Source organism: Sapajus apella, unplaced genomic scaffold (genome assembly GCF_009761245.1).
Source record: "Sapajus apella isolate SASKATOON/1434 unplaced genomic scaffold, GSC_monkey_1.0 scaffold11, whole genome shotgun sequence".
Classification (NCBI taxonomy): domain Eukaryota; kingdom Metazoa; phylum Chordata; class Mammalia; order Primates; family Cebidae; genus Sapajus; species Sapajus apella.
This window is the reverse complement of record NW_022436951.1, coordinates 1950018-1976415: the sequence shown is the minus strand read 5'-3', so window position 1 is coordinate 1976415 and position 26398 is coordinate 1950018. Positions and strand designations below refer to the sequence as shown.

Below are 26398 nucleotides of genomic sequence, written 5' to 3'. Positions count from 1 at the left end.
CAACCAAGCAATTCTTTTATAGAGTCAGTTCAGATGTATGTCTATCTCTGTCATTCATGTGATTTATTTGTGTTTGTTCTATCTCTCTTGTTCATTTATAAGATGTTCTTTCCAAAGGTAAGGAAGAGTAACTGCTTCCTTTTCAGAGATCAGGCTAGCAAAGTTTCAAGGAATGCTTTTGGTTAGTAGATCCACTTTGTGTAACTCATAAACAGAACTGGTCTTGTAATAAGCAGACACTGATGGATTATAATAAGGCGTATGTATATGAAGAAGGTGATGACAAAAGCATCCATGTTGATAAAAAGTATATTTCCTAAAATTTCATTGAAATTCTTTATTTTAAAAAATACTTTTAAATTTGAGACAAGATCTTGCAACAGCCCTGGCTGGAGTGTAGTGGTGCAATTATGGCTCACTGCAGCCTCCACATCCTGGGCTCCCACCTTAGCTTTCCAAGTAGCTGGGACTACAGATGCCCACCATCAGGCCTGGCTAATTTTCGTAGAGACGAGGCCTCACTATGTTGCTCAGGCTGGCCTCAAACACCTGGGCTCAAGTGATCCTCCCACCCCGTCCTCCTAAAATGCCAGGATTACAGGCATGAACCACCACACCTGGGTGAAATTACTTTAAAACACATGTGACAGAATGTTAGAGATCATTATTTTCAGTATCCCTATTTTGGCTGAGAATTAATTCAAGAACAAGTACTCAAGATTTTTTTGAAATTTTATTTTTTTGAAATTTTATTCATTTAGTTATTTTATTTCTATACATTTAAGGAGTACAAATGCAATTTTGTTACATGGATATACTGGGTAGTGTTGAAGTCTGGGCTTTCAGTGTATCTATCTCCCAAATAATGTACATTGTGCCCATTAAGTAATTTCTCATCACTCTTTCTCTTTCTATCCCCAACTCTTCTGAGTCTCCAATGTCTATTATTCCACACGTTTTGTCCATGTGTACACATTATTTAGCTCCTACTTGTAAGTGAGAATATGTGGCACTTGAATAGCCTCCAGTTCCATCCATGCTGCTGCAAAAGACATGGTTTCATTCTTTTTAAAAAACTGAATAGGCCGGGCGCGGTGGCTCAAGCCTGTAATCCCAGCACTTTGGGAGGCCAAGGCGGGTGGATCACGAGGTCAAGAGATCAAGACCATCCTGGTCAACATGGTGAAACCCCGCCTCTACTAAAAATACAAAAAATTAGCTGGGCATGGTGGCACGTGCCTGTAATCCCAGCTACTCAGGAGGCTGAGGCAGGAGAATTGCCTGAACCCAGGAGGCGGAGGTTGCGGTGAGCCGAGATCGCGCCATTGCACTCCAGCCTGGGTAACAAGAGTGAAACTCCGTCAAAAAAAAACAAAAAAAAAACTGAATAGCATTTCATTGTGTATATACCACATATTCTCCAATCATCTGTTGATGGACACTTAGGTTGCTTCCACATCTTTGCTATTGTGAATAGAGCTGAGATAAACATACAAATGCAGGTATCTTTTTGATATAATGATTTCTTTTCTTTTGGATAGATACCCAGTAGTGGGATTGCCGGATCTGATGGTAGTTGAATTTTTAGTTCTTTGAAACATCTCCACACTGCTTTTTATGAAGGTTGTACTAATTTACATTCCCTATTCCCCCTTACCTCTGCATTCCTACCAACATCTGTTATTTTATGAGGTTTTTAAAGAGAGATGGAGTCTTGCTCTGTTATTCAGGCTGGAGAGTAGTGGTGCAATCATAGCTCACTTCGCCCTTGAATTCCAGGCACAGAACATGATCCTTGGCACGTGTCTATAATGCACAGAACACGGCACGTGCCACCATGCTCAAATAATTTTTTAAGAATTATTTTTTGTAGAGACAGTCTTACTATGTTGCCTAGGCTGGTCTCAAACTCCTGGCTTCAAGGAATCCTTCTGCCTTGGCCTCCCGAAGTGTTGGGATTACAGGGGTGAGCCATCACAATCAGCCAATTTTTTTTTTACTTTTTAATAGTAGCCATTCTGACTGTGTAGGATGACATCTCCTTGAGCTTTTAATTTAATTCTTTGATGATTAGTGATGTTGAGCACATTTTCATGTGGTTGTGAGCCATTTGTATGTCTTCTTTCAGAAAATGTCTATTCATGTCCTTTGCCCACTTTTTAATGCTTTTGTTGTTGTTTGCATTGTTTGAGTTTCTTGTAGATTCTGGGTATTAGTCCTCTGTCAGATGTATAATTTCCAGATATTTTTCTCCTGTAGGTTGTCTGTTCACTCTGTTGATTATTTATTTTATTGTAGAGAAGCTTTATTTTTAATTAAGTTCCATTTGTCTATTCTTGTTTTTGTTGCTTGTGAACATTCTATGCAATATTACAGAGTATTCCCAGATCTCTTTGGTGACCCTTAGGCCATCCCCATTCTCAAGAGTACACAAGATTGTGTATACACTGACGTTAACTAAGTCACCATTTTGTACGATAGATCTCTTGAACTTATTCCTTCTAAGTTCTCTTGAACTTATTGCTTCTTTGTATCCTTTGACTAACATCTCTTCAACAATCCCCACCCAGCCTCTACAGCCTTTAGTAACCATTTTACTCTTTACTTATTAGAGTTCAACATTTTTAGATTCCAAATATAAGTGAGATTATTCCGTATTTTTCTTTCTGTGCTTGTTTTATTTCACTTAACATAATGTTATCTGGGTTAATCTATGTTGTCACAAATGACAGAATTTTCTTCTTTTTTTTAAGGCCAAGTAGCATATCATTGTGTAACTTTACCACATTTTCTTTATCCCTTTATCCTTTGATGGACACTTAGGTTGGTTCTGTATCTTGGCTGTTGTGAATAATGCAGCAATGAACATGGCAGTACACATTTTTCTTTTACATACTGATTTCATTTACTTTGGATATATTCCTTATAGGGGATTGCTGAGTCATATGCTAGTTCTATTTTTAATTTTTTTTGAAGATCCTTCAAACTTCTATTTAAAATAGAAGCTTAAAAGATAAACAGAGTCACTTAGCCTTCTTCCTGGTTCTTTCACATTTTATACTCCCAAGTCACAAATCTTGACTTGTACAAATGTATTAGTTTTCAAGTCATTAAAGATATGTAAGCTAAAGAAAATACTATTAATGACAACTATTGTATCACTAAAATAACATGTCAAAGAATACATGTTATGATGTAAATTCTGATGTCAAAAATATAATCTGTGTGAGGGGAGAGTAAAAATGTAGAGTTGTATGCAAAGTTAAGTTGTAATCAGCTTGAAATAGGCTGTTGTGATTATAAGATGTTCTCTGGAAGCCTCATGATAAGCACAAAGCAAAAATCCTTAATAGAAGCCCGAAACAGAAATCGTATTCAAAGAATACCACTACTGAAAACCATGAAACCACACACAGAGAACACACACAGAGAACATTCTATCCAACAGCAACAGAGTACACATTCTTAAGTGCACAGAAAACTTTCTCCAGGACGGATAACATGTTAGGGCAAAAAACAAGCTTCAGCAAATTTAAGAATATTGAAATTATATGAAGTATCTTTTCTTTTCTTTTTCTTTTTGAGTTGAAGTCTTACTCTATTACCCAGGCTGGAGTGCAGGGGCGTGATTTCAGCTCATTACAACCTCTACCTCCCAGAAGTGGTTCTCCCACCTCATCCCTCCCAAGTAGCTGGGATTACAGGCATGCGCCACCATATCCAGCTAATTTTTGTATTTTTAGTAGAGATGGGGTTTCACCATGTTGGCCAGGCTGGTCTCAAACTCCTGAACTCAAGTGATCTGCCTGCCTTGGGCTCCCAAAGTGTTGGGATTACAGGTGTGAGCCACTGCGCCTGGCCTCAAGTATGTTTTCTGACCACAGTGGTATGACACTAGAAATCAATTATAGGAGGAAGCTGGTGTCATGTTCTGTGCCTGTAGTCTTAGCTAATTGGGAAGCTGAGGTGGGAGGATTGCTTAAGCGCAGGAGTTCAAGGCTGCAGTAGCTATGATTGGGCCAGTGCACTCCAGTCTGGGTGACAGAACAAGACCCTGTCTCTAAAAAATAAAAATAAATGAATGAATATAGGAGGAATTTTGAAAAGTTCACAAATACATGGAAATTAACATGTTCTTCAACAACCAATAGGTAATGGAATTAAAAGGGAAATTAAAAAATCTTAAGACAACAAAATAAAAATTATATCTTGTTATCTTAAGATAAACAAAAATGGAAACACAACATACCAAACATATGGAATACAGCAAAAATAGTTCAAAGAGGAAAGTTTATTGCAATAAATGCCTACATCAAAAAGAAGAAAGATTTCAAATAAATTAGGTAATGTCATACCTCAAGGAAACAGAAAAGGAAGAATAAACTAAGCCAAAGATGGCATAAAAACAGAAATGATAAAAATCCGAGCAGAAATAAATGAAATAGAAACTAGAAAAACAACACAAAAAGACAAATAAGCTCTTTTTGAAAAGACAAACTTGACAAACTAGATTAATTAAAAAAAAACCCAGAAGATTCATGATACAAAAATACAAAAGGTCATCAAAGACTATCATGAACAATTATACAACAAATTGGATAACTAGATTAACTTTAAAAAAGAGAAGATTCATGATACCACAAAAGATCATCAGAGACTGTCATGAACAATTATAAAACAAATTGAATAGCAATTATACAACAAATTGAATAACTAAGTAGTTAAATTCTATCCATTTAGGTCCATTTTCTGTAAAGTATTGTTCAAGTTTAATGCTTTCTTTTTATTTATTTTTTTTAGAGACAGGGTTTCATCACATTGGCCAGGTTGGTCTTGAACTCCTGACTTCAGGTGATCCGCCCACCTCAGCCTCCCAAAGTGCTGGGATTACGGGTGTGAGCCACGATGCCTGGCCCAAATTTAATGTTTTCTTATTAATTTCTGTCTGGATGATCTTCTAGCATTGAAAGTGAGGTGTTGAAATTTTCTACTGTTACTGTATTGTAATCTGTCAGATCCTGTGGATCTCAAGAAAGAGATGGATTGTAATACAGTATTTATATATTGTATAAATATAAATATCTGTTTTATATGTTTAGGTGCTCCAAAGTATACAACATACAGACTTAATCATAAAGAAATAGAAAATCTGGGGGCCGGGCATGGTGGCTCATGCATGTAATCCCAGCACTTTGAGAGACTGAGGTGGGCAGATCACGAGATCAGGAAGTTTGAGACCAGCCAGCCTGGCCAACATGGTGAAACTCCATGTTTACTAAAAATACAAAAAGTTAGCCGGGTGTGGTGGTGTGTGCCTGTAATCCCAGCTACTCAGGAGTCTGAGGCAAAAGAATCGCTTGGAATCCAGGATGCAGAAGTTACAGTGAGCCAAGACCACGCAACTGAACTCCAGCCTGGGCGACAGAGTGAAACTACATCTCATGAAAAAAAAGAAAAAAAGAAAATCTGAACAGACCAGTAATTAGTAAAAATATTGATCTGTAATAAAAGGTCTCTCATTGAAACAAAATAGCCCAGGACTTGATGGCTTCATGCCTGAATTCTATCAACCATTTATTATTTTTCTTCATTTCCACCATTTTTATCCAATGTAATTCTGAAAGTTCTAACCACGGCAATTAGATAAGAGAACAAAATAAATGGCATTCAGATTTAAAGGGAAGAGGTCAAATTATTCTTGCTTATAAACAACATGACCTTATATTTAGAAAAATATGTAGGTTGGGTGCTGTGGCTCACACCTGTAATCCCGGCACTTTGGGAGACCAAGGCAGGTGGATCACCTGAGGTCAGGAGTTCAAGACCTGTCCAACATGGGGAAGCTCCATCTCTACTAAAAATACAAAAAATTCACTTGGTGTGTTGGAACACACCTGTAATCTCAGCTACTTGGGAGGCTGAGGCAGGAAATTGATTGAGCTTGGGAGGCCAAGGTTGCAGTGAGCTGAGATCATGCCACGGTACACTAGCCTGGGCAACAGAGCAAGACTCTGTCTCTTAAAAGATAGTAAAGACTAACTAAATAAATCTTAGATGTGATAAATGAATTCAGTAAATTTGCAGGCTACAAAATCAATATGTAAAAATCAGCAGCATTCCTACATGCTAAAAGAGATGATTCTGAAAAGATCATCAAGAAAGAAATCCCATTTATAAAAGCTACAAAATAAAATACCTCAGAATAAATTTAATCAAAGAAGTTAAAGATTCTACAAATACTATAAAACTGAAAAAAGTAATTTAAGAGAACACAAAAAAGGAAAGATATCCCATGCTCATTGATTGGCAAAATTAATACCATTAAAGTATCTATACTCCCCAAAGCGATCTACAGATTCAATGCAATCTCTATCAAGATAACAATTAAATTATTCACAGACATAGAAAAAATTGTAACCATTTTATGAAACAGCAAAAGACTCCAAGTAGCTAAAGAAATCTTGAATAATAACAATGCTGGAGGCATCACAATCCTGCTTTTAAATTATACTACAAAGCTATAATAACAAAAATAGCACAATACTGTCCTAAAAACAGACACATAAATGACTGGAACACGATAGAGAACCCTGAAATAAATTCTGTACTTACGGCCAACTCATTTCTGACAAAAGTGCTAAGAACATACATTGGGGCTAGGTGCGGTGGCTCACGCCTGTAATCCCAGCACTTTGGGAGGTTGAGGTGGGCAGATCATGAGGTCAGGAGTTCGAGACTAGCCTGACCAACATGGTGAAACCCCGTCTATACTAAAAATGCAAAAAAATTAGCCGGGCATGGTGGCATGCGCCTGTAATCCCAGCTACTCAGGAGGCTGAGGCAGAAGAATAACATGAACCTGAGAGGTGGAGGTTGCAGTGAGCTGAGATTGTGCCACTGCACTCCAGTCTGGGCCACAGAGCAAGATTCTGCCAAAAAAAAAAATAATAATAATAACATATATTGGGGAAAGGACAATTTCTTTAAGAAACAGTGCTGGGAAAACTGGGTATCCGTATTTAAGAATAACACCAGATTCCCATCTTGTGCCATATAAAAAAAAATAACTCAAAATCAATTACAGATTTAAATGTAAAATGTGAAATTATGAAACTACTAGAATAAAACACAGGGAAGCAGCATAGATCAATGGTCTAGGCAACTTTTTTTTGAGTAAGATCTCAAAAACACAGACAACAAAAGCAAAAATAGACAAATGGAATTATATCAAGCTAAAAAGCTTCTACAAAGCAAACAATCAAAAGAGTAAAGAGAGACAACCTATGGAATTAGAGAAAATATTTGCAAGCTATTCATCTGACAAGGGATTAAGAACCAAAATATATAGGGAAGTAACTCAGTAGCATATATTAATAATAATATTAATCTGATTAACAGTGGGCAAAAGCCCTGAATAGACATTTTTCAAAAGAAGACATACAAATGGCTAACAGGTGTATAAAGAAATGCTCAATATCACTAATTGTATCAGGCCATTATTTGTGTTGCTATAAAGAAATATCTGAGGCTGGGATATTTATAAATAAAAGAGATTTATTTGTTTTTTTTTTTTTTTTTTTTTTTTTTTTTTTTAGCGGGGATTTTCGCTCTTGTTACCCAGGCTGGAGTGCAATGGCGCGATCTCGGCTCACCGCAACCTCCGCCTCCTGGGTTCAGGCAATTCTCCTGCCTCAGCCTCCTGAGTAGCTGGGATTACAGGCACGCGCCACCATGCCCAGCTAATTTTTTGTAGTTTTAGTAGAGATGGGGTTTCACCATGTTGACCAGGATGGTCTCGATCTCTTGACCTCGTGATGCACCCGCCTCGGCCTCCCAAAGTGCTGGGATTACAGGCGTAAGCCACCGCGCCCAGCCTTAATAAAAGAGATTTAATTGCCTCATGGTTCTGCAGGCTGCATAAATATGGCATCAACATCAGCTCAGCTCCTGGAGAAGCCGTCAGGGAGATTTTACTCATGGGAGAAGGTGAAGCAAGAGCAGGCATGTCACATGGCAATAGTGGGAGCAAGAATGAGTGAGGGGGCCTGGTGTTGTGGCTCATGCCTATAATCCTATCACTTGAGAGTCTGAGGCAGGCAGATCACATGAGGTCAGGAGTTGGAGACCAGCCTGGCCAACATGGTGAAACCTCATCTCTACTAAAAATACAAAAATTAGCCAGGCATGGTGGTGGGTGCCTGTAATCCCAGCTACTCAGGAGGCTGAGGCAGGAGAATCACTTGAACCCAGGAGGCCAAGGTTGTAGTGAGCTGAGATTGTGCCATTGCACTCTAGCCTGCAGGACAGAGACAGACTCTGTCAAAAAAAAAAAAAATGAATAAAAATAAGAATGAGTGAGGGGGAAAATGTCACACACTTTTAAACAATCAGATCCTAATGAGACTCACTATTGCAAGGATGACACCGAGTGGATGGTGCTAAACCATTTATAAGAAATCCATCCCTCCAAACAGGCCCCACCTCCAACATTGGGGATTACATTTCAACATGAGATTTGAAATGACATCTAAACTATATCATTCCACCTCTGGCCCCATGAATCTCATGTCCTTCTCACACTACAAATCATATATTCCTAATAGTCCCCCAAGGTCTTAACTCATTTTGGCATTAATTCAAAAGTCCCAACTCTCAAGGACAAAGTCCAATCTGGAGATGTTTCTTCTATCTATGAGTCTGTAAAATCAAAACAAGCTACTTATTTCCAAGATATAATGGGGGTACAGGCATTGGGTAAACACTCCTTTCCCAAAGAAGAGAAATCAGCCTGTAGAACGAGGCTACAGGCCCAGTGCAGGTCTGAAACACAGCAGGGCAGTCAATTAATCTTAAAGCTCCAAAATAACCTCCTTTGATTCTATGTTCCACATCCAGGACACACTGCTGCAAGGGGTGGGCTTCACTCCATCTCTTGGGCAGATTTACCTCTGTGGCTTTGCAGGGTTCAGCCACCATAGCTGCTCTCATGGGTCAGAGTTGAATGCCTGAAGCTTTTCCAAGCTCAATATGCAAGCTACTGTTGGATCTGCCATTCTGGGTTCTGGAGGACAGTGGCCTTTTTCTGCTAATTCACTAGGCAGTGCTCCAGTGGGAACTCTGTGTGGGGGTTCCAACCCCACATTTCCCCTCTTCACTGCCCTTGTAGAGGTTCTCTGTGAGGGCTCCACCACTATAGCAGGCTTGTGCCTGGGGACCCAGGCTTTCTCATACATCCTCTGAAATCTAGGTGGGGGCTGCTAAGCCTCCTTCAGTTTTGCACTATGTGTGCCTATGAGCTTAACATCACATGGAAGCTGCCAAGGCTTACAGCTTGTACTCACTGAAGCAGCAGCTCAAGCTGTATCTGGTGCTCATTGAGCCAAGGCTGGAGCTGGAGAGTGGCCTGCATGCAGAAAGCAGTGTCCTGAGGCTGCGCAGGACAGCAGAACCCTGGGCCTGGCCCGTGAAAACCATTCTTTCCTCCCAAACCTCCTGACCTGTGATGGGAGGAGCTGCCTCAAAGATCTCTAAAGTGCCTTCGAGGCCTTTTCTCCATTGTCTTGGCTATTAGCACTTGGCTCCCTTTCAGTCATGCAAGTATCTCTAGCAAGTGGTTGTTCCACAGCCCCCTTGAATTCATTTGCTGATGATGCTTTTTCTTTCTCTACCACATGGCCAGGCTGCAGATTTTTCAAACTTTTATACTCTGCTTCCCTTTTACATATACATTCCAATTTTAAGTCATTTATTTGCTCCTATACCTGAGAGTAAGCTGTTAGAAGCAGCTAGACCACTTCGTGAAATTTGCTGCTTAGAAATTTGTTCTACTAGATACCCCAAGTTATCATTCTTAAGTTCAAACTTATACAGATCCTTAGGGCATAAACAGAATGCCTTCAGTTCTTTGCTAAGCTATAACCAGGTGACTTTTTCTCTAATTCCCAAAAAGTTTCTCATTTCCATCTGAGACTTCACTAGCTTGGACTTTACTGTGCCTATCACTGTCAGCATTGTGGTCACAGTCATTTAACCACTTTTTAAGAAGTTTCAAGCTTTCTTTCATTTTTCTGTTTTCTTCTGAGCCCTCCAAACTCTTCAAACCTCTGTTCATTATCCAGTTCCAAAGCTGCTTTCACACTGTTGAGTATCTTTATAGCAATGCCCCAATTCTCAGCACCAATTTTCTGTGTTAGCCTGTTATTTGTGTTGCTATAGAGAAATATGTGAGGCTGGGTAATTTATAAAGAAAAGAAGTTTAATCAGGTCATGGTTCTACAGGCTGTACATGCATGGCACCAACATTTGCTCAGTTTCTGGTGAAGCCTGCAGGAAGGTTTTACTCATAGCGGAAGATGAAGTGGAAGCAGGCATGTCACATGGCAAGGGTGGGTGCAAGAGATAGCCCAAACATTGAAAATAGAGCTAATACTAATCCTTCTGAAGCCCTTCCAAAAAACTGATAATGAGGGAATACTTTTGAATTCTTTTTAAAAGCCCAGTGTTATCCTGATACCAAAGCCAAAGAAGCACATTACAAAAAAAGAAAACTACATGCCAATATTCTTGATGAACATAGTGAACATAGATATGAAAATCTCAACAAAATAGTAGCAAACTGAACAATACATTAAAAGGATCATCTACCATGATTAAATGGGATTTATTCCTGAAATGCAAGGATGATTCAACATACACAAATTAATAAATATGTTATATGACATTAACAGAATGAATGACAAAAGCTATATAATCATCTAATTAGATGCAGAAAAGGCACTTGACAAAATTCAACAACATTTCATGAAAAAGACTCTCACCAAGCTAGGTACAGAAGAAATGTACCTTGACATAATAAAGGCCATATATGAGAAGCCCACAGCTAACATTATACCCAACAGTGACAAATTGAAAGCCTTTCATTTAAGCTCTGGAACAAGACAGAGATGCCCACTTTTGCCACTTTTATTTAACATAGTATTGGAAATTCTTGCCAGAGCAATTAGGCAAGAAGAAGAAATAAAAGGCATCAAAATAGAAAAGGAGAAAGTGAAAATGTCTATGTTTGCTGGTAACACAATCTTATATGTAGAAAACCCTACAGACTAGAACTAATAAATGAATACGGTAAAATTGTAGAATATAAAATAAACACTAAAAAGTACATTCATATACACTAACAACAAACTATGTGAGAAAGAAATTAAGAAAACAATCCCATTTTCAATAACTACAAAAAAAATTTAGGAATAAATGTAGCCAAGGAAGTTAAAGTCTTATACATTGCAAATTATGAAACATTGATGAAAGAAATTGAAGAAGACATAAACAAATGGAAAGATATCCCTTGTTCATGGATTTGAAGAAAATATTGCTAAAATGTCCATACTACCCAAACTGATCTAGAGTTTTAGTGCAATATTTATCAAAATTCTACTATAATTTTTCAAAGAAATAGAAAAATATCTTAAAGTTCATATGGAATCACATAAAACTCCAAATAGCTAAAGCTGTCATGGGCAAAAAGAACGAAGCTGGTAGTATTACTCTGCTTAATTTTAAACTATACTACAAAGCTATAGTAATTAAAACATCATGATCCTGGCAAAACAATAGACCCATTAACCAGTGGAACAGAATAGAGAGCCCAAGAATGCACCTACATATATGGTCAATTGATTGTTTTCACAAAGTTGCCAAGAATACACAATGGGTAAAGGATAGTCTCTTTAATAAGTGGTATTGGGAAAACTGGATAGCTACATGCAAAAGAATTAAATTGGACCCTTATCTCATATCATATATAAAAATATACCCAAAATGGGATAAAGACTTAAGCATAAGACCAGAAACTGTAACATTACTTGAAAAAAATACAATGGAAAAATTGTATTGTTCTAGACAGGGATTTTTTGGATCTGACACCAAAAGTGCAGGCTACAAATGCAAAAATAGACAAATTGCGATTATAACAAACTAAAAAGCTTCTACATGCCAAAGGAGACAATTATGTTTGCAGAGACAACCTACAGATTGGGAGAAAATATTTGTAAGCCATACATCCAATAAGGGGCTAATATCGAAAATATATATGAAGCTCAAACAACTCAATAGCAAGAAAACAAAAAACCCAAATAAAAATTGACAAAGTACCAGGAAAGGGAGATGGAAGTAAAGTAAAAATAAAAAACGGGCAAGAAACTTGAGTAAACATTTCTGAAGAGAAGACATATAAACGGCCAACAGATATGTAAAAAATGTGCTTAACATTGCTAATTATTAGAGAAATGTAAATTAAAGTTATATTGAGTTACAGTGAGCCACCTGTCAGAATGGCTATTATCAAAAAGACAAAAGGTAACAAGTGTTGGTATGAACGTGGAAAAATGGGAATCCCTGTACTTTTGTACACTGGTAGGAATGTAAATTAGTACAGCTATTATGGAAAACTGCATGGAAGTTTCTCAGAAAACAGAAAAAAATTATCATATGATCTAGCAATCCTACTTTTTGGTATTTACAAAAGCAAATGTTCATTACAGCACTATACACAATAGTCAAGTTATAAGATCAACCTAATTGTCCATTATCAGATGATTGGAGAAAGAAAATGTGGTGTGTGTATGCAAAGGAATAGTATTTAGCCTTAAAAAGGAGGAAATTCTGTTATTTATGACGACATAGATGGAATTGGAAAACATTAAGTTTATAAGCCAGGCACAGAAAGACAAATAGTACATGTTCTCATTAAATGTAAGATGTAAAACAATTGAACTCATAGAGGCAGAGTAGAATGGTGGTTGCAGAGACTGGGGTAATAGGGAGATAAACATCAAAGGGTACACAATCTCAGTTAGCAGAAATATATTTTGAGTTCTATTGTACAGTGTGATGAAGATAGTTAATAATGGGGTATTGTACATTTCAAAATTGCCAAGAGTAAATTTCAAATATCTTTGCCACAAAAATGTTAAATTTTTTAGGTGATAGGTATGTTAACCGGCTTGATTAAATTATTTCACATTGTATTTAGAAATCATAATATCACTTTGTACCCCATAAATTTATACAATTATAAATTGTCAATTTATAGTTATAAAAAGAAATGCAAGGTAAAATAATGCTTTATTGTTTTTCTTCTCCAGGCAATAAGCTTATTCATTTTGGTGGGATTTACAGGAGAGTTCCAAATTTTTTCAAGGTGGGGACTTTTTCTGTTGTGTATAAAAATCATTAAATTAAAAAAAAGTTTGAAAAATTTTTTAGTTTAGTCTAATTTTGTCATTGCAGTTTGAATCTGTGTATCCCTCCAACATATTTTCTCTTTTCATATTTTTTGAAAAGACAATGATAACAAAAATGTTTTCTTTTTATTCTTCTTTTACTTTTTTCCCCCTGTAAAATTGAAGACTAAAAGTGTAAGTTTTTTGTCCAAGTGCTGTGGTTTTATCTGTAGTGCAGATAATCACAGTGGACTTATATATCTTAGAGCAGTATTTGGTCTTTAAATGTAATCTTTGAGAAACATCCTCTGGATTTTAAAGGTTGAGAGTTTTTTTAAGAAAATAGTTTTATCGGTTCTTCAGGCCTGGAAAAAAGCCAGCATCATTTATCCAAGGCTTTGTTATGCTCTCACTGTGTCAGATTGACAAGACAGAGCCAGATCAGTTCACTTTATGGAACTATCAGAAAATGTGTCAGGGGCTGTGCTAGGTACTGGGTTTACCACAAGCAGCAAGAAGGCACAGGGAGCATGCTGGGTGATTTGTATCTTGGGTCAGTTCATTGCAATACAAATGTGCCAAGGACTCTGAAAGAAGCCTGCTAAGGGTGATGTGGGGGCACGGCGGGAAGATCAAGCAAAGTTCCTCTTCTAAGCCTCCATGTTTTGGGAAGCCCTCTGCCTTTCCCCAGGACAGAGACTAGAAAAATAACAGCAAGTTCAGATTGTTCAAGCGTCAAAAATATCCAGGTATTTTGATCACTGGTACCATATGAAAACCACAGGTTGGCAAGATTGGCTTTGTAAAAGCAGCTGAGGCACACGCTGCAGAATGAGAGTCACTACTTTCAGAGAAACGTGACCCTCTTAAGATACACAAGAACCGTCTTGACTCAAGATACCTCCCAGCCTAGGAATGTGCTGGGAATCCAGAAATAAGGAATACCAGTTCTTTTATCCTTCATAGAGCATCATTTTAGGCAAGACTTCCTTAATCTCTTAAAGCTGACGCAGGTAGTCTTTTCCATACAACATGGCCAGGATGTGAGCATTGTATGAGTCAACTCTCCATTTTCACATCCACTTTATTTTAGTGCAACTGTTTAAGCTCAAATTGCCCTCCGTGGTTGGGAGCTTGAAAAATGGCCAAAATGAACGGGGTGCATTTAAATAAATTCTCGTCCATTCAGCCTCTGCCGATTTTTAGTTTCCCACTTCTCATTGGGTCTTATTATAGTTTCTGGTCTCTCAGTTAAGTGTTTCTAGATAACTCTCCAACTTATCATTCAGAATCCCTTTAAAGACCATAAAACCTTCTTCCTATATGTTTTCCCCACCCTCCCAACTCAGAACTCTCTCTTATCCATATCCCCATAACACATTATATTGAATGCATTTCTATTATGAAATCCATCAAATGAGATGTATTGTATTATGATGATTTGTTTACCCATCTGTGTCTCTGTTCTTCCTTCTGTCTATAGTCAATGACCTCTCTCTCTCTCTCTTTTTTTTTGAGATGGAGTCCTGCTTTCTTGACCAGGCTAGAGTGTAGTGGTACAATCTTGGTGCAATGCAAACTCCGCCTCCCAGGTTCAAGCAATACTCCTGTCTCAGCCTCCCAAGTAGCTGGGATTACAAGCGTGTACCCCTACATCTGGCTAATTTTTGTATTTTTAGTAGAGATGGGGTTTCACCATGATGACCAGGCTGGTCTCAAACTCCTGACTTCAAGTGATCCGCATGTCTCTGCCTCCCAAAGTGCTGGGATTAGAGGTGTGAGCCACCACGCCTGGCCAATGACTTACCTCTTTACAACTCTAGTGTCTTTAGAGCCTAGTACATAATAGATTTTTCTTTTCTTTGAGACAGAACCCTTTGTTGCCCAGGCTGGAGTGCAGTGGCACAATCTTGGCACACTGCAGCCTCCACCTTTCGGGTTCCAGCAATTCTCCTGCCTCAATCTTTCAGGTAGCTAAGATTACAGGCATTCGCCACCATGCCTGGCTAATTTTTATATTTTTAGTAAAGATGGAGTTTCACCATGTAGGCCAGGCTGGTCTTGAACTCTTAACCTCAGGTGATCTGCCCATCTCAGCCTCCCAAAAGTGCTAGGATTACAGGCGTGAGCCACTGTGCCCAGCATAATAGATGTTTAATAAGTGTTAATCTCTAAGAAAGTGGGGCTCCCTCCGTTTTTATATATTTTAGGATATTTTTAGTGTCTCTTAGAAAAAAATATTTGAGGTAACATTTAACTATTTTTGATTGTTTTCACTATTCTTTGTGTTTCATTGCGTATCTTTCTGCCTGCTTTATGATGGACAACTTGACACTGTGGCAGTGCCTCCTCTCCAGTGAACTGCCAGTGGGACTCGTATGCCCCTTGGTCAGAATGCAATGGCTGTACCAAGACTCAGGTAGGACCATGCAAAACTTTGTATTTGATTATTTATGTTTAGAAATACTTAGGCATGGCCAAATGGCATTAACTTCTGAATGTTCATTAAACAGTATCAATGTTTTTTGAAAACTGTATTAGCAATTTTGAAGGGAGAAAAGTATGACTTGTTTAATAATATTGTAATAAAGTAATTTGTATATTCATTTTTCTTGAAGGACTTTTCTAGATCTTATCTTGGAGCTAGAAATGTGTATAGGCTGAAAGTTCAAGGCAATTTACTAACTTTTTAACTATGCGAAAAATAGGAATAACATAGAATGAATTTTTTTTTGCTAATTTAAAATGCTTTATATTCATTGAGTTCAACTTTTCTTCTCATCTCAAACTAACACTAGCAAATAGCAAGATGGCTGCTTGATTTTTCTTCACAAATAGTGAACGACCATGAAAAAAATTTTGCAAAATGTTTTAAAGTTTAATTGCTAAGTAATACAAATACAATGTTGAACTTAATCTAGATATTATAAAATGCTTCTTAAAATGTCTGTTTTAATTCCTTATTATAAAATGTTCATTGGAGAAAATACAGGAAGTTGTAAAGAAATAAACATTACTCATAATTCTACCATTTAAAAGAAAGAAATTGTATAACAGCGTTTGGTATGTATTCTTTCGGCTCTGTCTGCCTTTTCTCCATGTGTACTTATAATTTAAAAGGAGATTATTTTATCATAGTTTTGTACTCTACTATTTTAATCTAACATTTGTTATCAGCAAAATAACTTACAACAGCAGTATTATGTTCCATGATATTAATATACCCTTATTTTCTACTTTTTTATTGTTTGACATTTAAGTTGTCTCCATTTTTGTTATAAAGAAAACTTTAATAAACATTTTTGAATGTAGAGATCTGTCCTCTTTTCCCATAATTTTCTGAGGATAGTCCTAGAAATAAAATGTTTGTCTTAAGGTTTCTGAACATTTTAAGAGTTAAATATTTTAGAAATAGTCCAGTTTGGATAAAAATATATATTTAAAAATCACTTTTAACTATTAAAATAACAGAATCGTACTATAGAAGATAATTTTTATTTGGAAGCACCATCACTATCATCATTTTCATCAGCCATTTATTTAGTACCTACATGAGTGGTATTTTCAAAACAAATTACATGAACAAAGAATTTGGCTTCTAGCAAGTATAATAAATAACAGCTCTGATTACAGGCAAATAGGTACATGAATAATAGGCAAAGGTCAAAGAAACATCAAGCATGTTAAATATTTTTATCGTTTGAAAAGAAGAAAGAACACTAAATAGAAGTAGAGAAAGGGTGTTTTTTATACAAGCAATTTTTTTCTTTAAGTGAAGGTCATCATGCAATGGATACATCCTAGCTTATAAAAACAAAATTTTCATTCAGAAAGGGACAAGTGAAAATGAAAAGGAATCGTAAAGTCAGGCTTTGACAGGTGAGAATGAGACCTTGGAGAGTGGCTGCCATCAAGGGCTCCCTGGTAATACGGAGAAGAAAAACACTCCCTATGCAAACAACGCCATCTGTGCTCTGGAACTTCACAAAAGAACACCACTGAAAAGCCACACATGAGCGGTGTCTTCATCACTTACAAAGAGACGAAAAATACTCCTTATGCAAACAGTTCCACCTGTGCTCTGGAACGTCACCAAAGGACACTGATAAGCCACACATGAGCAGCATCTGCATCCCTTACAAAGACACGAAAAACAGTATCAAGAAACCTTACCGAGTTCCATTCCACGCTCGTATTCCTCTGTGGCTCCTTTGCTTAAACACGATGAAAGGCGCCAGAGCCAGGCTCTGGCTGGTGCGAATCTGCTCAGAGTTCAAATTATGCCACTGTGACCCCTCATGCTGAAGAATTCCCACTTCTAACCCAATTTAGGATGGATGCATAAGTTCAACATTGATATGTACAGCAACTCTTCCCTGTTGGTCTTCACTCAATGTTTAAATCCTCAGGACGCTCAGTTTTGGTTCTGTTTTATGTTTTGTTTTTTAATGGAGAAGAGGTGAGTACAGGAAGAGGCCTGGAAGATGCTCACCGATTGCCAGTGGTAGATCTTTCTTTTTGTTTAAATGTTAAGATACATGTCTTTGTAGTGAATGAGGATTTAATAAACTTTAGGACGAATTAGTTGTAAACTTCTCATTTAGTTTTTCCTATATTCTTTCCCCTCAAGAGGCTTGTATTTTACATATTCCTTTGTAGATGTAGCTTCACCCTTGGATTATTTAGGCTTCTGTTTTGTAAATTTGATCTCCATATTCATATATTTCTCTCTGAATTGTTTTTCCTTGCCTTCCTTCCTGAAGAATGCTTACAGTTTAGCTCGAAGGAATTGCCATCACTTTTCTGAAGGCTTCCCTAACTCTAACTCTGCTTCATCTTAACCCCCTTCCCAGTACCCTATCCACACTCCAGAAAAAGTCATTTCACTTTCTCTAATGAGCTCTTGGAACACAGCTTTGGCAAATATATTGATCATTCTATGCTATAATCTATTTGCTTATGTGTCTACCCTCTAAGCTTGACTCAGGTTACTTTCTTTTTTCTTTTCTTTTTTTTTTTTGAGACATTGTCTTACTCTGTCAGCCAGGCTAGAGCGCAGTGGGGTTGTCTCCGCCCACTGCCATCAGGTTTCTTTCTTACAATCACTAAAAGCAATTTTTTTTTTTTTTGCATTTAATCCTGAAAGTCAGTATGTACCTGGGAGCGCTCTATAAATAATAGCTGAAATGTCGCTGAACTCAAGGACAAGCAGGTCTGTGGATTCATTGATTTTTAGGTTTTATTTCTGTATAACACCAGAACAATTTTCTGGACATTGTTTGTCTAATTGTATTACGTTCGCTCAGATTTTATTACTCAGATAAAGGAAACTGGAGATTTCTTTTGAAAAAAACAAAACAAAACAAAACAAAACAAAACAAAACCAAACCAAACCACTGCCTGCTTTGTGTTTAGACTCGCAGGCGGTCAGTTGCTGTGTATGGGCAGTATGGGGGCCAACCTTGTACTGGAAATGCTTTTGAAACACAGTCCTGTAAACCTACAAGAGGATGTCCAACAGAGGAGGGATGTGGAGAGCGTTTCAGGTGTTTTTCAGGTAATTTGTTTTCCATAGGCTCAGCGTGAAGATTGTAAATTCAAATGTTATTTGATGAACTTGCTCATTATACATTTGTTAAGTTTTACTGAATTTATATTGGCCTAAAATTAATTTGCCCCAAATATCATCAGGATTTTTGTTGGTAAGTTAATCACACATTCAGCTATCATTCTTTCAAATGCAAGGGAAGGTATCTGGTAATAAACATGGCAATACTTTTAGTCTCTTCGAATGGAACTCTGGCTACTGACAGACCCAAATAGATACTCAAAATAATTTGGGCAGTAACTTAGGCACCCAAAATAATTTAGGTAGACCCAAATAGGCACCCATAATAATTTAAGCAGGTTGTATTTTGGGTGAAGATGCAGAATGAGTCTTGTACATATACGAGATTAGACAAAAACAATGTTACTGCCTAAATTATTATGTTTACAAGAAAGCAACACTAATGAGCTGATTAAGGAGCAATACAGTTCTCTCTTACACATGGGGTGACTGAAACATAGTTTTGGCATTGAATATTATTTCACCAGTTCTCTATGTTGCATTTGTGCAGTCAGATTAATGTAATAAAATTTAGTAAATGCTTATGATTCTTCTTATGTTTCAAATAGTGGTAAGGGTGGTATATACAAGTGAAACACATGCCTCTTCCCTCACAAATATTAACGTTTTATGGGCAGAATAGTACATAAATAATCCCTGAGTTAGAAGGGCTCCTCAATGATGCCTGTCAAATGCTTACTTTACTTTCGAAATCCAAATCAGGTAACAACTCCTTCAGGAAGCCTTCCCTAAATCCCTAACTAAGAGAAGTAATTGACCAATCACCTCCATGTGTTCCTTATGCATATTGTACCATCTGTAATTTGGATTATTTGTTGGCCTGAATGTCTCTCTTGGTGAACTGTGAACTCCTTGAAGATATGAATTATATTTCTTTCATGTTGGCTTCTGGAGTCTCTGGTACATAATACATTCTCAACAAATGTTTGCTTCATTGGATTGAGTGACAGTATAGCAGCTTGTGTGTCCTACAGGGACAGTTGTGCACTGAGCATCCTATGAGGACATAGAGGAAGCACATGCAACAGAGCCTGTGAGGTAGGGATGGCTTTCAAGAGGAGATAACGTTTAATTTGATTCTTGTAGGACAAGTAAGAATAGGTAGAGAAACTGTTCTAGGCAGAGAGAACTAACTGTAAGTACAAGATCATTGGAGTTAACAGAAAATGTGGCCTTTAATTCATGCAGGTAGTCCAGTATGACTAGAGTATGTGAAGCTAGTAGGAGAATGGCTGGACATGGTGCCGGGGAGATAAGCAGGAACTAGATCATCTGGTACCCTCCAGTGCTTCCTTGGCACTCTAGATTTATGGCTATTATAACAATTATGATCTACGTCTTTGTAGTATTTCCTATTAGATTGTAAAGTATATGAAAAGTCTGGCAAAGGCCATTTTTATTCATATTTGTATGCCAGCCCCTATTGTGCTAAAGAAATATTGAATTTTAACCTTTTGATAAAATTCTCCTGCTCTTAAAGCTCACAAATGCAAATTGCCAAGAAAAGCTCAACTTGGTCATCTTAGAATGACAGAAAAAAATTGAAAGTTGAAGGGCAGGAAGTCAATCAATCTTCCCAGTAGTTGGAATTGTATAATTTAGACAAGCTACTTGATTATGGGTGAGATCCTGAAAATTTGAATTCAGATCCTGTTTTTAATTTTGTGTCTGAGTTATGAATCACTTCTGTGTCACAAAATGGAGACAAAATAATCACTAGTCCTTTCCTAGACACTCTGGGATTTATCTCCCATTTAGATTGAAGTATCAATGCAGTGTTGCTGGTGGCAGGAAACGTTTTTTGGTTCTGGATAGCGTTTCTCTTCTTCCCTCTTTTACATTGCCATGTGAGTTTTTCTTGTGTTCAGGTCAGTGCATCAGCAAATTGTTGGTTTGCAATGGGGATTCTGACTGTGAAGAAGATAGTGCTGATGAAGACAGATGTGAGGACTCAGAAAGGAGACCTTCCTGTGATATCGATAAGCCTCCTCCTAACATAGAACTTACAGGAAATGGGTAAGGTGCTGGGCAGCCTCCTGAGTACATCAATGAATTGTAATTTTAAACTTTTATGTTATGGTTTGGTAAGTCTAAGAACAAGTCTCCTAATAGGCAAGACTTTTCATTGGCTCAGAGCTCTTTGCCACATCCTGAGACAGCATTTTTGTTCATACATGTATACCTGTAGATACATGTGGTGAGATGTAGAATGACCGCTTGTTGTAGGATGGTCCTGGGTTTAGCACTGAAATTCGAATCCAGAGAAACCCCTTAGTCTCAAGGAAACCTGGACAGTTGGTCACTTCATGGGTGTTTGAAGGGAGGAAGGAAGGGAGGGGAGAGACAGAGAGGGAGAGAGAGACAAAGAGAGAGAGAGAGAGAGAGAGAAGACTGGTTCAGTAATGTGGGGGCTATTCAAGAGAATGAAGAAACAATAGAATGATAACAGGATGAGAAGAGAAAGAGAAACAAATGTGTTGTAATACCCAGGCTGAACAGCAATTGCCTAAACTAGCCAAAAACCTTCATTTACAAGTGAAGGTTGGAAAATACTGTGTTTACCTTATTAAAGAAAATTCTGGAGAAGTTTTAAATGTCATATGACTTGTTAAGGTATTAAGACTTAAGAATAACCTGTTTTAGAATGAAAGAAGTAATTTATCTGTAACATTTTAAAATTAACAGAGAAATAGGTTAAAATTACCTTAAAAAGTATACCATTCAGCAAGCTCAGAGACAATTAGTTAAAATTTATTATAGAGTGCTCTCTCTCCTCAAGAGTAACCTTAATTGTATTGGTTTTATCTATAGATTCAATTCAAAACCAGCTGTTGCCATAGATACAAAAGAGCCATGTGTTTCCCAAATATGTTCTTTGAAAGGCTGTTGGCTTTCCCCAGCTATTAGTTTTAGTGATTATACTAAGCAGGGGAAGCTGGATAATGTATGGTATGCATTAGGATGCTGTGCTCTTTATCTGAGCTCTCTCAAAGAAGTGTTTAACTGTAATGCATTTTAAGAATTTCTAGAGTTCTCTAACGACTTTTTTTTCCCAGCAAGTGCTATTTCTGGTTTTTAACTGCCTTTTATTTCCTCCTCCACCTCCTTTTAACAGTTACAATGCACTCACTGGCCAGTTTAGGAACAGAGTCATCAACACCAAAAGTTTTGGTGGTCAGTGTAGAAAGGTGTTTAGCGGGGATGGAAGAGACTTCTACAGGCTGAGTGGAAATGCCCTCTCCTATACATTCCAGGTACTTACGATGTTACTGATTTCTAATCTGGGATTGTCAGACAGCATTATTTATATGATACTGACTTTTAGGTATTTGTTGAGAATTTACTTAAGGTCTAATATGTGGTCAATTTTTATCAATGTTTTATGTCAACTTAAAAAGTATACTCTGTTTTTCTTTGGGGTACAGGGCGATGATACTTTAACATGTGTCATTCAAGCTGACATATCCTTATACCTTCATGTTTTATGTGGGCCCAAGATCTTACTGTCTGTGCCTGTACAGGTATTAAAACTTAAGGCCCTGTCCCTGACTGGTAATGATAGTCCCTTGACACTGCTAGTGTCAGCTCACTTAAAATGCTTTTATTTTAAAATCATGAACTATTTCATCTATACAAAAGAGCATGGATAACATATGCGTGTAGTTTAAAGAAAACTGTCCTCTCTGCCCACCATCTGCCTTAAGAAATAGAATATTGTCAGCGACTTAAAGGCCCCTCTACGCCCCTCTCTGATCACATCCCTCTCACTCCCCAGGCAACCACTATCTTATATTTTGTATTAATTATATCCTTGGTTTTTTTTTCTCTAATGCTTGTTCTTTATATGTCTTTGTCCCTAAATAGAGATTTGTGATTTAATTTTGCTTATTTTTTCCATTTATAAATAGAATCATATCTATCCTTCTGTTACTTTTTTCCCCTAAAAGTTATGGTTTTGAGATTTACTCATGCTGTTGCAGGTGTCATTTTTATTGCTGTTTGCAATTTTTTCTTATGAAAATGCCTTGAACGTTCTTGTGCCTGAATCCCATACAAATGAACTAGAGATTCCCCAGGGCATACACCTGGATCTAAAATTGCTGCCTTGTAGAATATGTATGTATTAAATTTTACTAGGTAAAGTATCCAAAATGGCTTGATCATTTCATATCCCAGCAGTGGGGATGAGTGGCCTCCACTTCACATTCTTGCCAACACTGGTATTGCCTAACTTTCTAATTTTGCTTATGATCTCAGATCTCCTCTGGCTCCAGACTTCTGTTTCTCAAAAGCTATTTCTGTCATACACACCTAAATTCACCCATGAGTAGGTTTTGTTCAACACAAAACGTACTCATGCAAAACAGTTATGGCTTTAGGAAACTTTACGGAAGATTTGGAAAGAAGATAGAGGAGAGGTTTTCTGTTGCAGTAATGCAAACATGTTGAAGCAATAGCAATCGGCATCTTCTACCTTAAAACATTCTTCCACAGCCTCGACACGGTGAAATTTCTGGTCTCATCTGGTGTTAGCTTCTTTCTTGCTTTTGTCTTTCAAGATCCCCTCTCCCACTCCTTTACCTCCCTTTGTCCCCAAACTCCAAAAAATGTCTAATTCAGCTTTCAATATTGATTACTCCTAAATTTGCACACCCAAACTACTGAAATGTTCAGACAAAAGGGCCTTTTGCTTACCCAATTTAACCTTCTCCAGAAAGCAGTTTTGATTATAAATAGCAAACATACTATCTTCTAATTTACCACAGAATAAGTTAGAGAATAAGTTAAGAGTTGTTGAGTGATATAAATGAGAAGTAAAATGGATCTAAAAAATAATTGTAGCTACCAGTTTTTGAATACCTACTGTGACATCTGCACCATTTTAGGTGATTAGCGCAGTTTAAAATTCACAGCAGCCTTGGAAAGTAAGCAATATTTTACTATTTTATGTATGTAGAAATTAAGGCTGAAGAGGGCTTCAGCTGACTTACTCAAAGTCACCAAATTAAAAGTAGTAGAGCTTAGATCTGGTCTGTCAGATTTCACAGCCTTTTGTTTTACCATTACATTTTACTCTCCCCATGTATTTCATTTAATTTCTTTTTCAACTCTAAATTCAGCATGGCGAATAACATGTTTCATCATTTAACCTTTGGCCAGAAAGGAGAATGTAAAATAGGCATATACAGAGAATTTTTTCTCACTGTATTCCTTAGAGAATGTGTTCCTAATTCTTTCATAATTATAATGTGGAGACTTGCATGTATATTTCTAAAAGGGTCAAATTTAGAAAGTTACAGAGCAGAGAAAAAATAAGACAGGGCGTTTCTGACTTAGTTGGAAGGTAGACATGCAGGAAGTCTGCACTTCTGAAGAAGAGGGATAATTTAATAACAGCGTGATCCTGACATTCTATTTCACTCAGCGGGGCTTGGTCTTTAGATTGACATCTGAAATGTCTTCCCCATCACTGAATGTGAAGATGTTTGTCAGAGTAGAGGGAAATTATAGCCTGTTACAGACTGAGGAACAGAGATGTTTTGAGGAGCCAATCTGAGGGAAGTGAAGTGGAAGCAACAGGCAGTGAGTCAGCCACACAAGTGCTAAACCCAGATGTGGATGTGGCAGTGGTGAATGTTCTCCATGATTCAAATAAATTGATCTAGGGCCCACTGGGTGTTCAGCTCTCTTCGAGGTGGAAGGTGACTTTTGGCTTAACATAAATGTTAGTAAATAAACATAAAACAGAATTGGCCAGTTTTATAATCCCCGTTTTGGTTTCTAGCTTCATGGTTTATCCAGGGAAAACCCAATCCCTTGTTGAGTAAGCTACTTAACTTCGACGCTGTGCACATTCTTTGTCTACTTATATATTTTATACAACACGGAAGGCATTTGTTGCTTGGGAAGGTGCCCCTTCGCCTAGTTCAGCCTGAGAGATGGCAGAAAGACTGTTGTGTTTATTCTGCATATGTGATGAATTGCAGAAGAGGATGAGTTATGATCAAGGTGAAGAAGCCTCATGGCTTCTTCTGTGTTTGGTCTTGAATGTACTTCATTATATATTTTGAAGAGAAATCCTAGATGCATTTCAAGTGAAAAACAAAAACAAATTCTAAAGGCAATTTTAATGAATGCTACCTTATCTAAGTCTTTGCTGCTTCTATTGGTATGAGGACTAGATACCTGAGATTTCTAAATCTACCTTGTTAGCTAGGGATAATTTAAATGATAGTTAAAACTATATCACATGTAAGAGTCCTTTATATACTAAGCACTGTTCCAAGAGCTTTACATGGATCTATTTTCCTTATAATAACCTGAGGAGGTAGGTACTGGCATCTCATTTTACAAATGAGAAAACAAAGGCAAAAAAGCTAAATAGCATATCCACAGCATAGAAGATGACAAAGGTGAGATTTGAACTTTAGAAGTCCGGTGAATATCTCTATCTGTATATCATCCCTCATTCTATATGTAGGTGGGAGTGAGAGAGAGAAAATGAAAAAACAGGAAGGCAAGAGGAATACTTTTTTTTTTTTTTGAAAGAGTCTTACGCATTTGCCTAGGCTGGAGTGCAGTGGTGTCATCTCGGCTCACGGTAACATCTTCCTTTTGTGTTCAAGTGATTGTCATGTCTCAGCCTCCTGAGAAGCTGGGATTACAGGCGTTTACCACCATGCCTGGCTAATTTTTGTATTTTTAGTAGATACAGGGTTTTGCCATTTTGGTCAGGGTGGTTTCGAACTCCTGTCCTCAAGTGATCCACCTGCCTCAGCCTCCCAAAGTGCTGGGATTAGAGGTGTGAGCCACTGACCCTGGCCCTGGGAGCACCTTTGAATAACTGAATGAAGTTCAAGCTGGCTGGATTACAGAGTGAAGTGTGAAGAGTCGTAAGCAATGAGGTTATAAGTGATCAGGAAAGTAAATAAAATAGACTTTTTTTTCTGTTCAGTTAAGGAGTTTGGATTTTAAAAAAGTCATTAGAGAGTTTAAGAAAGGGTGTTACTCTTATGAACAGTGGACAATAGATTGGAGGGTGGCAGACTGGGGGAAAGCAATCTGGTTAGAGAATTGTTGTAATAATCCCTGAGGAATATGACAGTGGCCTGAGAAAACTTGGTGAGTGGCTGAATGCAAGGAATGATGGAGAGTGAGCAGTCTGGGATATGAATGGGTTGCTGACTTGGACCAATGGCCAGATGAAAATACAATCCTCTGAGATGGTAAGGACCCGTTTGCAGAAAGAAGACAAATTCAGTTTAGGTACCTAAGTTATGTCTAAGTGCTCAGGAGAAAGAGTTTGGGTTGGAAATATACATTTGCTAATTATTAGTATTGGAATGGTAATTGAAGCCACAGAGTAGAGATCACTGTTGCTCTGGGAACTAGCATAGACGAGTGGTATAAGGAGATGCCTAGAGGAGTCTTAGAAGGAACAGCCAGAGAGAGAGAGAAAAAAAAAGAAAACTAGAAAGCCCACGGAAAAGAGTATTTCCAGTAGGAGAAAGTGGTCGACAGTGCTGAATAACGTTGGAAGAAGTGTTCA

General features: G+C 37.5%; 1 protein-coding gene across 1 annotated transcript in view; it reads left to right on the top strand.

The window, feature by feature from the left end:
• The window catches only part of C7 (complement C7), a 73293-nt gene that overhangs the window by 3639 nt on the left and 43256 nt on the right, over positions 1-26398 (top strand). The window contains exons 2-6 of the mRNA XM_032278867.1: positions 13143-13198; positions 15564-15639; positions 18636-18777; positions 20718-20865; positions 21965-22103. Coding sequence (XP_032134758.1) covers positions 13143-13198; positions 15564-15639; positions 18636-18777; positions 20718-20865; positions 21965-22103 — 561 coding nt within the window. The remainder of the gene's footprint in view (positions 1-13142; positions 13199-15563; positions 15640-18635; positions 18778-20717; positions 20866-21964; positions 22104-26398) is intronic.